The sequence below is a fragment of the Canis lupus genome, chromosome 28 (assembly GCF_048164855.1).
Source record: "Canis lupus baileyi chromosome 28, mCanLup2.hap1, whole genome shotgun sequence".
In the NCBI taxonomy this organism is placed as follows: Eukaryota; Metazoa; Chordata; class Mammalia; order Carnivora; family Canidae; genus Canis; species Canis lupus.
Window position 1 is genome coordinate 31,184,645 of NC_132865.1, and position 13,753 is coordinate 31,198,397.

Consider the following 13,753-nt stretch of genomic DNA (forward strand, 5'->3'; position numbering starts at 1 on the left):
ATTGAACCAGAGATCACCTATGCTTAAATTAATTCTGAATCAATGACTTGATATTTCAAACCATAAAATCTTTAGGTTTATTATTTGAAACAGAGTAGTCATTGATTTCCAACTATGGAATTTTTCTTACAAAATTCATTGTGAATGTTCCTGAACTTTAATTTAGAATCCACGAGCTAGTCATAGAATCATGTAGTCTTCCCTGATGTTCTGAGTTTAGTCAAAGTATGAGCATCATCCAAAACAGATTCTAGGTGTTACTCTATGGAGTCAAAGAGAGAGAGAGACCCGTTCAGTTGTAAATTTGAACTCAAATAAGATTTTTTTTTTTTTTTTTTTTTTGTGGGGGAGCTATCAGTCAGGGACCATTATGCTTTATTTTAAACTATATAGTTAAATTATTAAATATTGGCTGTCTTGGCTTATAAAAAGCATATTGATGTAATATATGTGTACTGTTGTGTTGACATGCCTTTGTATTTCTGGAAATAAACATTTATGTATCTATAAAACAAAAATGCATTTCACATCAGGCACCATGGTGAGTGGGTATTGGTTGCATACAAATGCACAAGACTATTCTTGAGGAGTCATAGTTTAGTGAAAATACAATCCTTTAAAATACTAGTGTAAATATGTTATGAAAATGTTATGAAATATGGAAGCATGGAGGAATGACTGAGTACAAATACTCTCTGCACTAGGATCCAATTAACTCGACCAACTTGAATTTAACATTTCCTTCTGGTACCTTCTCAAACATTCATGATTTTCCTCGGCCCCCTCTCTCATCCCCAAAACAGACTATCTAGCAGTGCCTCGACTCTCTGATCATATGGTTTTCCCTTGCAGTCTCCTCTATCCTCCACCCCTGACCAGTAGGGAAGAGGTCTCTTGTCTGTCTCAGCCTAACTTGGATACACATGTTCCAGACACCTTACTCCTGCCTCCTTAGACAGCTTGCCCCTTTAGATGTCCTGTCTCCCTCATGCTGCTGGAATAATTTCTTCTTTGTTGTTTCCGCCTTTTCAGTATTTCTCAAACTTAAAAAATGAGTAACAAAAAATACCGTGTCTGGACCATTTATTTTCCTAGGATATTTAAGCTTCTCAAAGGAGTAGTCTGCAAGCCCTGAACATCCTGCTCTTCATTTATTTAATTCAAGTGTTAATTTTATCAAAATAGAATATAAACACAATTTAAATAGTTGACTGGTAAGTACTATCTATGTGTTTCTTTCTATCCTGGTTAGGCCCCACCCCCATCTCCTACCCACCCCCCCCCAAAAAAAACTTTTTGCACTGGTGACAACCACTTTCAACTCTGAGCTGTTTCTCCTGTCTCCATCCCTTATGGATATGTTCATACTGTTATGTCTGACATATAGGGTATCTAAATGTCATAACTCCTTGCTATGGAAAATTAGGCTGGTTCTCTTATTACCTTCCCCCACTGTGGTTTTGCCTCTCTTGTCCCTGTATACTTAAATGACAATTTTTATTTAAATTAATAGTACTTTTATCATTATGATGACATAGCTGTTGTTTCCAGCTGGGACTATATTCTACTGCCTTTATTAAATTACATGGAGTTTTTCTTCTCTGGAGTGAATGCATTTTTATTTAATTTCTTATTTATCTATCATGATTTTATTTCCAGACTCTGACAGATGGCAGAGCTACGTGGAGAAGCCCTTCCCTTCCTTTGCTTGGTCCTTCCCACCTCCCTCTGGAGGCCTCTCCCTTTGATCTCTAGGCCTGCCCAATAGCCCTATCACCTGCAGCTCCCTGGACCTTATGCCTGGGAAGTCCCTTTGCTTGTCTCTCGAGTCCAGTCACATGTTTCCTGGATGCTGTGCAGCCACTCTTGAGGTTAATCCCTCATTTCAGGGAATTTCTTGGTTTATTTCCTTCTATAATCCATCTTGAAGTAATTCACTGAGAAGAAAGGCATGTGAGGGCTAATGTTTGGATACCTAATATGGCTCTGTGCTGGGTGATTAGTGGGCCTTTTCCTCAGGAAAATTGTGTCTTCCATTTCTTAGGAATTTTCTAGCATTATTTTATTGATAGTTTTCTGTTTTTCCTTTTTTTTCTTCTTTTTTTCTTCTTTTATAGCTCCTATTTTTGTCTTTTTGTTCTACTTCCTGGTAGATTTCCTTAGCTTCTTTCTATTAAACTTTTATTTTCTGCTTTTACATTTTTAACTTCTAAAAAAGTTGTGCTTATTCTATGGTTTTTCTTTTTTTTTTTTTTCTTTTTTTAGTTTTTCAAGTACAGCTTCTGGTATTTATTTCATAAATGCAGACTCTTTCTCCATTCTTTTCTGTATTGCTTTTTTTCTTTTCTCTTTATGTCTCTGTTTATTCTGGTTTTTTCTTCTATTCTTTTCAAATGTCTACTTATCTTTGGCTCTTTGTTCATATTTAGGAATGGGTCTAAAAATTGGATTAGAGGCTCTGTGCACCTGGGCAGGGATTGAGGTCTGGTGGATGTCACAGTAACGTGATTATGTAATCTGGCCATGTTGTAGAAGGAACTTTTGTAGGTTTATCCATTTTTCTGGAGAAAGAGATATGGTGCCTCACACCTGGCTCTCAGCATTCTGATTGTTGAGCCACAGGCAAAAGAATCTAATCAGAGTGGTACATTTGTTACAGTTGATGAACCTGTGTTGACTCATCATTGTCACCTAAAACTTACAGTTTACATCAGTGTTCACTCTTGGTGTTGTACATCCTATGGGCTTCAACAAATGGGTAATGACATGTCTTCACCATTATACTGTCCTACAGAATAGTTTCATCATCTTAAAAATTCTCTGTGCTCATCGGTTCTTCTTTCCTCTCCATCTCCTGGCAATCACTGATCTGTTTACTATCACCATAGTTTGATATTTTTCAGAATGTCATATAGTTGGAAGCATACATTGACTTCTTTCACTTAGAAATGCTCATTGGCTCTTTTTACTGGTTTTCTTTGGCTTGCAAGATTCAGTTGGCAATCTTTGTTTTACCTCCTGTAAGGTGTTACTGGCTTTGGAATCAGGTAAATAGAAATCAGGCCCACAACCTGCCCTCAAGAAGGTTACAGTGGTGTACTATGAAAGATAAGTGTACGGGAAGAGATTATTTTTGGGTGACATTATTAGGGGAGGATTGACAGAGGAAGTAGCATTTGCAGTGATCACCGAAGAGTGAAGAGTATTTGGATTGGAAATATTGGAATATATGGGAAGAGAGGGCAATAAGCAAGAAAGACACAAATATGGGAAGGTCTAAACATTGGATGAGGAAAAGTGAATCCTGAGGTATATCTGGAAGAAAAGATTGATTCATGTTACACAAAGTTTAAATGGAGAGGTTGTGTTGGAGCAAACTCATGAGGGATCTTGAATCAAGTCTGAAAGGTATAACCTTTCTTTTTTTCCTCCTGTAAAATATGTTGTTTTAGGAAAATTAACCTGGCCTTACTGAATAAGGTGGGATCTGGGAGAGAGTGGGAGCTGTTGTGTTGGCAGTGCTGTGGAAAGGCAGGGATGACACAGTGAGACTTCTGAGATGCTATCCACAGGAAGTCAGTGATTGGTTATGTGGAACAGGGGAGAGGAGGAAACCATTGGAGGGATGCACTGGGGTGGAGCCCCTGTGACCGGAACCATCCTGTCACTGTGCTTCACCCTCTGCTCTGAACATATTTCAAGGTGAAGAATGCCTCTTAACATGGAGTTGAGCCAAGCATCACATTCCAGGTGCCGGTGTCTCCTTGAGTATGGAGAAATGTTATGAAGGCTGCCAAATTATTTGCTTTCTCTGCAAGATGTGAATCGCTGTACCACTGCAATCTCAACATTAAGTGTTCAAATAAAAATCAAACATATTGGGATCCCTGGGTGGCACAGTGGTTTGGCGCCTGCCTTTGGCCTAGGGCGCGATCCTGGAGACCCGAGATCGAGTCCCACGTCGGGCTCCCGGTGCATGGAGCCTGCTTCTCCCTCTGCCTGTGTCTCTGCCTCTCTCTCTCTCTGTGTGTGACTATCATTAAAAAAAATCAAACATTATTACAGTGGTATAAATAATAGTGGTATAAAGAATAGCTTAAATATAAAGCTATAACTATAGATTTCTAGTCTGAGTGGTTTCGATACTTAAGTCACGAGAAAGTGTGAGACTGGCCAAGCTTCTGCAATGGAATGTCATTCCATATGACTACCATCAGTGTGTTAAGGGTAATGCCATTTTTAATGGACCCATCAGAATGGGAGAAATTGCTAATCAGGATAGGTCATTTGTGCCCTTCACTGTGACTTATTATAGAAACCCTAATTAGACAATTTTACTTCTGGGTCTTTTATAATTCTCAATATTAAATTTAGGCTAGATTACTTTTATTATTAATCATACCTTTTTTTTTCCAAAACGTGACAACTTTTTATAGTGCTTCTTAATAGCCTTGCTGATTTTAAGATGAAGTAAAAAATATCTTAAAATTATTTTCACTTAGGAAGTAGCTCTGTATTGCTTATTTATATGAGATATCAGGGTTGAATTTCTTTATGATTGTCCTTATTATTAGCTAACTTTGGGGGTCTTGCATTCCTTGGACAAGTGCCTTAATCTGCTTCACTTTGTGTATATAGACTCAGGCTAACTGGCCTCCTCCCCATACTCTTGGGGAGGAGTTGATGATATTTGTTCTTCAATATGAAATGAAACTGTATGTTAAAAACTAAAGACAGTAAAACAATTGATTTCTGCTTTTAAGATCTCAAATGCTTTTTTAGAAGGACTAATTTATACTACTTTTAGAATGTTTTATGAATACATTTTGGATTCCTTAAAAGTTAAACTGAGGTTATAAAATCTTTAGATCCATCAAGAATGACCTGTTTGGGTCTTTAGATCATTTAGGGGACACATCAGACCAATAACAGTTTCCCTCCATGTCGGAGACATGGCTCTGGAGGACTCTGTCTCCTGGCCTTACCATCCATGCCTGGGTTATGACAGCCAACCAGTTAGGCTTGCCCTTTGATGGTCCACTGTCCATGAAGATATGGGAATAATATTTTAAAATGCAAAAAATATCAGTTGTCTGATTAAAAGCTATTGGTGATTCCCTGTGTAATAAACTCCAGCTTTTAGGCATAGCCTACAAGTCCTTTATCTTGGTGCTCACATCTCAAAGCCTACCTTTATTTTCCTGAAGCACACTCAGGCCTTTCTCAGCCCCTTCTTTCTGTGATGATTGTACTTAATCACTTCTCTTAGCTTACTTTTCCAAGCTCTGCTTAGTTATCTCCTCCCAGAAAGTCCTCTCTGACTTTCCAATGCCCCCTTGGTTTTGGCATGGCCCTTGCTGGGTGCCCTCCTGGTTCCTTGGCACTTTCCCTTACTGCTCCCAATGTAATCTGTTTAAACTACAGTATTAAGTTTCTTAAGCACTGAGAATGCCCTGCCAACACAGAGACTGTGTCCTTCTTTTTACAAAAATCCTTGGTGGACAGCACAGGGCTGGGCATGGAGTCTATCTTAAAATGCGTGTTGGACTCAAATTAAATGAGGGGAATAAGCCTTGATCAGCAGCCTTCGAACTACCTGGCAAATTTGTTTTCGGCAAAGGCTTGTGGAAGCTTAGCTAGATTTAGGTAATGTGTGTATTTTGTGTCTATGGGGTTCTCAGATTTTTCAGAGGCTTTTGAAAGGAGCTCTTTTTATATGTACAAGCATAATAGCCATGCCTATTAAAGAACATTAAAGAAAGTGCAGGCAGTGGCAGTGGCATCAGTTTATTTTATATTCTTTTCACAAGTGTGTTATTCTAAGGAAATGTGGCGTTGTCATCAGTGGGAGTTTCATTGTAATTTTATTGAACACAATGACATCACAATTAATAAACCTGCCACATGGTGACAAAATATCACTCAGCAAAATTTGATACTCATAAATGTAGGAAAAGTTGTACCCCTTTTAGTATTAGTTGTTTCCCTATAAAAAAATAAGCTGTGAAAAGGGAGAATAATACTTTAAGAGGATGTTGCCAAAAGGGTAAAACAGAGCTGCTATTTATTTTAGGTCTATAAATGCAATCATTCTTGGGAGATGAACAGGTAATGCTTTTAGCTGGCACCTCATAAAATTTTGAATTCAGTATTTTGTTATTTTTTATGGCTTTGTACAGCCTTGCGATTTCGGTGTGGTTTAACTTTGGAGTGTGCATCTGCAGCAAAGGGAAAGGTACCTAGAGCCTTGATTGCTGGCTGCATCTTTGTCACCTCTCCCTGCGGACCAGGCCTAGGCAAAATGCTTGCCTTCTTTGTGTTTATTTTCAACCCGACAGAGGGTAAGACCCGTGAGGATCTTATTTCATTATAATTTTATTAAACATAATGGCATTATGGCTGACAAATCTGCCAGGTAGTGACCAAATACAGCTCAGCAAAACCTTGATCTTCATAAATGTGCGAATTTTCATTTCACTCTAATAGAATGTAAGATCCATAAGGCTAGTGAATTTTGTTGGTTTTATCAAATTCAGTGTATCTTACACATTTAATACGGTACCTGGTATAGAAATATTAGTTGAAAGGATGAGTACAGGAAACCCAATGGGCCTGGCACTGCTTCCTGTCAACACACAGATCGGTCCAGTTTGAGTTTCTAGGGCAGTGAATATATCAGCTCGGTCCTCAAGTTCTATACTGAAGGCTTCATTCCTGGGAAAGAAATATTGGGCACCAGTCAAATAGGGGTTGTATTTTGGTTTCCTGAAATCACTGTCAAGGTCATTTTCCTCCATCTCTATAGGAAGGTGTTGGTAGACAGCTCTCTAACAGCTCAGAAATACTGTGTGCTTGTGTGTGTGTGCACCCTACAAAGAGGTTTGGGGCAAAGATTTTTAAAATCCTCTTTCCCATTTAACATGTGCTTCATTTCACAATGCTCTCCTTTCTCTTTCCTCAGTAATGTGGAGCTCAGCCTCCTCTAAGACAGTTTCCAACTTCTTTTGAAAGTAGAGTGTTGGACAACCGGCCCCCAAGCCCCAGGTCAGGCCTGGCTGCCATGCGGAGGGGTGTGTTTTCGAGTTCTGATGATGCAGGCTGGGGTGTGGCATGGGATGTATAAGAAGCTTTTTCCCATTTATTCTTTTTGGTTTGGGAGGTGGGGTACATTCCACCTTTGGAAGTGGGAACAGTCCAGACTTCCTTCCTGGTTTTTCTTAAGACCAGCATTGGGCAGCCAGGGGAAAGGAGTGATTTTTGAGGTTATTCACAAACTGTGGCATGTTGGTTGAAATAAAAGCATTTTACCCACCGTATGGATGATTATTGGAGAAGATGCAATGCCTTTGCTCTGCAATTTGGGATATCTGTAAACCTGTGTGATCCATGTATTTACTTTTTTTTCCTTTATTGTTTTGGGAAATAGGATGAAGTGTAGTACTCAAAGGAGGGACTGTAATTTAGAAATCCAGGCTTAAAGAACTCACTGGTTTTCATCTGCTCACAGATACGGAGATCTGAACTTCCATGTCCTAAGTGTGAGATGTGAGAAGATTGGAGTTCCAGGCTCCTGAAGTCCATCCTAGCCCATACCAGCCACATTTCCTCCCCGTTCTGTGGGGATGGTGACTGACTGACCCCTCCAATTTTTTTTTTAAGATTTATTTATTTATTAGAGAGAGACTGAGCATACAAGCAGAAGGGGCAGGGAGAGGAACAATCTCAAGCAGACTCTGCACTGAGCACCAAGCCTGATGCAGAGCTCGAAGTTAAGACCCTGAGATCAACTACTTGAGCTGAAACCAAGAGTTGGGTGTTTAACCGACTGTGCCACCCAGGTGCCCCTGACCCCTCTGATTTGTTGTATAACTTAAAATAAGACCAAGCATTAAGAAAACATAAAAATCGTGTGAGATAGTATTACCCTAAAAGTCACATGTCTCACTACCTTTCTGCTTAGATGTGAGGTTTACACCCTTGGAAAATTTTAATTGTGTTTTGCTGCTGGTACTATTTTTCTTCTTTGGGCTGATAGAAAGTTTCAAACCAAACTTTTGGAGGGTACTTTTTGTAAGGACTTCACTTTTCCATCTGTTTCTGTCTCTTGTCTGCCTTTTCCCTCTGCTCTTCTAATTTATGTCTTCTGGCTGTATGACAGGTACTTGATAGAAGAAACCTTAAATTCTTTTTGCAACAAGGAATGAGATGAAGAACCAGGCAAACAAATAAATATTGCTGCACCAATTTCCAGTCTTCTCAGGTTTAGAAGAGGGATGGACAGGCGGACTGTCCCTCTGGGTAGTGCTCGGCTTGGGGTACCACTGCCTCCTCCACACTGGTGGCCCAAGTGCGAATGCTAATCTCTTTCAGAGACTGCTTCTTGGGGGAGGAGATAAATTTTGTCAGCTCCTTGGCTAAAAAGAACTTACAATTCTTAGCTGGTGCCATTTGGAATGAAGTTTTTGTAGGAAGAACACAAACAATGTTTATTTGTGTCAAAGTGGATCATCCGTCATAAAGGAGGTTTTTCTCCTTGACATCGGCAAGTGTTTAACTTAGGAAAGTGTTTTATTGCTTCAAGACAGGTTCTTACACAAATGTATTTTTCATCATCCTTTAGAGTTATTCTTGTTTGGGACAAAGTTCTGGGTCATATCCGGAATTAAGAAATCGAGACAGGGCCCTGTCGGACAAAATGTTAACATTTTTTCCCCCAAAGGTTAACATTTTAAGTATTGTTAATATTTTACTGTAATTTTATTCCATTTGCATTTCTGGGGTACTAAGTGGGAAATCGCTTTTTAAGTGTGATTTCTTTGTCTAAAAATCGTATTGGTGTAAGCATTCTTGTCATGGGTGACTTTGTTAGCTTACACTTATTCTCTAAACTGAGAGTATGGTACACATGGGGGATCTATAAACAAAATTTAATTTATTGATAGGTCGATGATAGGTCGATAGCAAATTACCAGTCAGTCTGAGGCACAGACCCTGTTCTTGTCTCCTGAGCAGTGCTAAGTGTAAGCCTCAGGGAGAATTAAGTGCTGTGTGTTTTCTGACCACTCCTTCACCTGTAACACACAGGAGGTTGATGGTATGCAATATTAGCAAGTATTTCAGAGCTTTTAAACTTCTACTGTATCAATATGACAGTGTAAACGCATCCCACAGTTAGAATATGTTTCTTATTTTGGCACATAAATGTAATCTATAGAGCTCACGAGATCTTTCTGGCCGAAAATGTCCTCCGTGTTGAGAATGCTGTACTGCTGAATATGTTTTCTCTTAATTAAACAGAACTTACTTTCTTTTTTCAGTTCTATCAGGAGGTCCATTGCCTCAAGGGCATGAATTTGAACTGTATGAAGTTAGATTTCATTGGGGGAGAGAAAACCAGCGTGGTTCTGAGCACACAGTTAATTTCAAAGCTTTTCCCATGGAGGTAAGAATAACAAATCATCTTGTGAAAATCTTATTGTTCATGTACAGTATTCAGCGATCTGCTGAGAACGGTTTAGTTTAGAAGTAGAAGCACAGCATTTAAATTTTACCAGTTTATATTAAAATAACAAATGCTTAAGGAAATGTATGCTTGGGCAGCAGATGACACTTCCCATTGACTTTGTTGAGTTTGGAGAATGCACAAGGGTGATTGGTCATAAAGGTAATCTACACTATTAAGTTTCATTTCAATATTGTTACTGTTCTAAAAATTTGCCTTTGCAAATTCAGTAGGTCATTTTTGTAGATGCTATGAATAGATGATAAACTGCAAACCAGTAACTTTTAGACAAATGTCAACATTAGTGAAAAGTCTAGTTTAGCTCTGATTAAAATTGGTAAATTGGTTTGAATCACCCCAGGCAATTAGAGGGAGAGGGACAGGAAGAGGGAGAGGGAGAGAGGGAGAGGGGAGGAGAGAAGAGAGAGAAAGAGAGGGAGAGAGGAGGAGGAGGAGGAGGAGAGAGAGAGAGAGAGAGAGAGAGATTGATTTTGAGAGAGAGAAAGAAACAGAAATTTTAAGAGAGTCATTCTTTTGTCTAAGAATTCACTGCTTGCTTACCTTCTTAGTCAATTCCTTTTCTTTCTTCAATACCTACCTGAAGTATCATTTCTTCTGTGGGACTTTTCCTGAGTCCTTGCCCTAAGCAGAATTAATTTCTCTCTCTTCTTTTTGCCCAGTCTGCTTGACAGATTGTTGCCTTGGCACTCATGGATTGTAACTTTTAGTGTCTCCAGTGTCTTTCTCACTGATCCTCTGGGTTCCTGTTATGGACCAGAGTGTTAGTACCCCTCCCTCCATGAATATGTTGAATATGATGGTATTAAGAGGGTGGGGCCTTTGGGATGTAATTAGGGTTAGATGAGGTCACAGGGGTGGAATCCTTGTGAATGGAATTAGTGCCCTTATAAGAGTCTAGATAGAGCTTGCTCCTCCCTGCTCGTTGCATGTGAGGACTCACCAAGAAGGTGACTCCCTACCATCCAGGAAGTGGGTCTTCACCAGACATCAGTTGTGCCAGCATCAGATCTTGGGTCACCCAACCTCCAGAACTGTGAGAAATAAATGTCTGTATAAGCCACTCTATCTGTGGTAGTTTATTATAGTGGTTGACGTTGACTAAAACAGCTCCTTAAGATGAGTCTCCCTCCCGTTCTTCTCTTTACACCCATCATTTAGTCCATAGCTGGGTACCTCAGAGACTATCCATGTTGGTGAACTTCAGACAATGTTGCTGTTGGTCCAGGCTATGTTGATACCTCTTTCTGTAAGGACCTGCAGTTCTCTCCAGGAAACAGCACTTTGGTGACACTTGACAGTGTATTTTGGGGGGATGCTGGAGTGCCTGTCTTCCTTCCCAGTTCCCAAGTACCCATATCCTTAATGAAGCGTGGGATTGAGCATGGCTAGGTACCATGCCCAGTTCCATTTCAGTAACTGGAAATCACTGTGTAGTTCACAGGAGTGATACATATACTTCACAGAACGAAGATAGAGGAAGTATTTCTCTATGTTACTTTAATTACACTTTAAGAAAGTCCCTTTGAAATCTCAGGATATCCCTTTTATTAAAAAGACTCGAGTCTGTTTTTGTCTTTGTTTTTAAGATTCTGTTTATTTATTTGAGAGAGAGCACGTGCAAACACAAATGGGGGGCCAGGGCAGAGGGAGAGAGAGAGAAGCAGACTCCCTGCTGAGCAGGGAGCCCAGGACCATGAGATCATGACCTGAGCTGAAAGTAGATGCTTAACTGACTGTGCCACTCAGGCTGCCTCAAGACTAGAGTCTTACATAGGAGTCTTATAGGAGGGCGAAGGAGGGGAAACAGTGCATTAAGTTGAGGAGCACCCGAGTATGTGATTGTGGCCTTGTGATTGGGATTGAGGTCTTGTTGGGGAAGGTTGGGCCTTCACATGTTACCACCCTGGGGGCGTTCTTTCTCAGTGCCTATAGGCATCGTCTCACTTGCACTGACTTAAAACAGCTCTATGCCATCTCTGTGTCACCTCTGGCGACTGCGCCATCCCCACCAACACGAGAAGGAAAAGTGCACACCAGGACGTGTCAGAAAGGAGAGAGGACACAAAACAGTCCCAAACCGTTCAACTTGCAGGGTAGTGGAGGGCAGGGTGGGGGGAGGAGGACACTGGGTGGGCAGGGCTGCTTTGGATTTGAAAGACTCTTTCATCATCTCCTCTAAACCGGTCTTCAAAGACCTACTATAATATAAAAAAATTTACGGAGAGATGGGAGTAATCGGGTAGGCAACAACTTCCGGATGAGAATTTAGTGGCTTTGCTTGCAACACACAGAATTTACAGCCTTGGGAAAGCTTAATTAGATTACGTGAGTCAGTGGTGTGTGCTCTTTGCTCTGTGGTTGAATAGAGTTTCCAGACCACATGCTCAGGCTGGTCCTGTTATTTGGTGGCGTTTTGACTGCTCTGGTCCATTAAACACAGGTAATGGTTTGTTTTGAGTGAAGATTAGATTCTGATAGGCTTTGTTTCTGCAGAAATATTTATATTTAGGATAATGGAATTACTGGCTGTAATTTTTCCAAAATAAGTGATGAATCATATTTGTGGTCTTCGTTATCCCAGATCATCCCCGATTCAGTCCTAGAGAAAATGCTTGTATCATCATCCCAGGTTTGTTTAGTGCCGTACTGAGTGCATAAATGTGGGGCTTTGCAGAAGTACAGGGAGAGATCTATAGGCACGTGTTTTCTGTTTATTTTGTTTTGTTTTAATGGATGCTGTGAATACTGAGTTTTATTGGGTTTTATTTTAGTTTATTTTAGAGATTTTATTTATTAATTTGAGAGAGAGGGCTAGAGGGAGAGCATGAGTGGCTAGAGAAGAGACAGAAGGAGAAGCAGACTCTTGGCTGAGCAGGGAGTCCCACATGGGGATTGATTGCAGGATCCTGAGGTCAAGGCCTGAGCCAAAGGCAGAGCCACTTGGGTGCCCCTGGGCTGGGTTTTAGGGAGGAGATGGTTCACGTGGTGTGCTGACAGAGAAGAGACAGACTCTCCGTAGAGTAGTCCAAGAGGGAATGAGATGGCTGACATGGAGCTAAGTAGGTAACTTGCCACTGGTCCCCTGGTCTGAACTGCCCTCGAGGGTCACACTGAACACAGGGACATTGCCAACAGAATAGTGGAGAGTGAGGGGAATCAAGTAGGTACCTCCTTGGGAATGTGATTAAAAAAATTTTTTTAAGACTGTTTCCATATTTTATTTACATTTTAACTCTACTATTTCCAATCTCATATGTATACATATTTCCTTTTTGTTTTTAAAGATTTATTTATTCCTTTGGTGGGAGATGGGCAGAAGGAGAGAAAGGCTTAAGCAGACTCTCTGGAGAGTGCAGAGCCCATCGTGGGGCTCCATCGCACGTTCCTAAGATCAGGACCTGAGCCAAAACCAAAAGATAGAAGCTTTAACTGTGCCACCCGGGTGCCTCTACGTATTTCACTTGCTGATTTCACCTAAACTTAAATGAATGGCTTACTAAACTCTGCAGAGAAATAATTACCATGTCTGTTATATGTGGCACAGGAATGGCTATTGGTAGTAATTCATCAACCTCCCTCAACTTTTTAAAACTGTAAATACAGTAAAAGCAATCCTGAATATAATTTTGATACTGCTAGTAGTCAGCACCCACATCATTAAAAAAAATTAACACAGTTTATGACTTTAAACAGTTTAAACTGCTGCTCTTTTGCTAAGCAAGATGGATTAGACGTGCCATTTCTGTTTTTTCTTCCTGCGATTTTTAGTTTTGAGAAACGCACAAGCTTTCACGGCATCTGACATTCTCACTGTGCTTTCATCTTGTAAACCTGAATCCTATTATTAATATTCCGGGTTTATGCTTACATGACAGTGCCTTAGCAAGAGAAGAATAAATTGTACTGCATTTTTCTTCCTGTTAACCTGAAAACCTAATGGGTTTGCATGTATTAACTATATTCTTACAAATGTCTGAGTCATGTCTACCAGCTGGAATTCTCTTATTTAACATGCAGATATTTTGCATTGAGCTATTTAATCAAGATGGCAAGAGGAGTAGAAGGTTGTTGATTTAAGATAAGTCTGAGATCCAGTCAAATTAATTCCTGTGTCTTGGTCCTTCTGGGGGCTGCAGAAGCTTCATATTTTCTTTGGACATCATTAGATACCATAGCTCAAGACATCCAACTTTAATGCTCTCTGAATTTTGCCATTTTGCTCACAGTAGT

At 40.1% G+C, this 13,753-nt stretch overlaps 1 protein-coding gene across 2 annotated transcripts in view; it reads left to right on the plus strand.

Moving 5' to 3' along the window:
• CA8 (carbonic anhydrase 8) overlaps nucleotides 1-13,753 on the plus strand; it is an 85,275-nt gene that overhangs the window by 2,082 nt on the left and 69,440 nt on the right. For both annotated transcript variants that reach the window (XM_072804535.1, XM_072804536.1), the window contains exon 3: nucleotides 9,318-9,442. In XM_072804535.1, coding sequence (XP_072660636.1) covers nucleotides 9,318-9,442 — 125 coding nt within the window. The remainder of the gene's footprint in view (nucleotides 1-9,317; nucleotides 9,443-13,753) is intronic.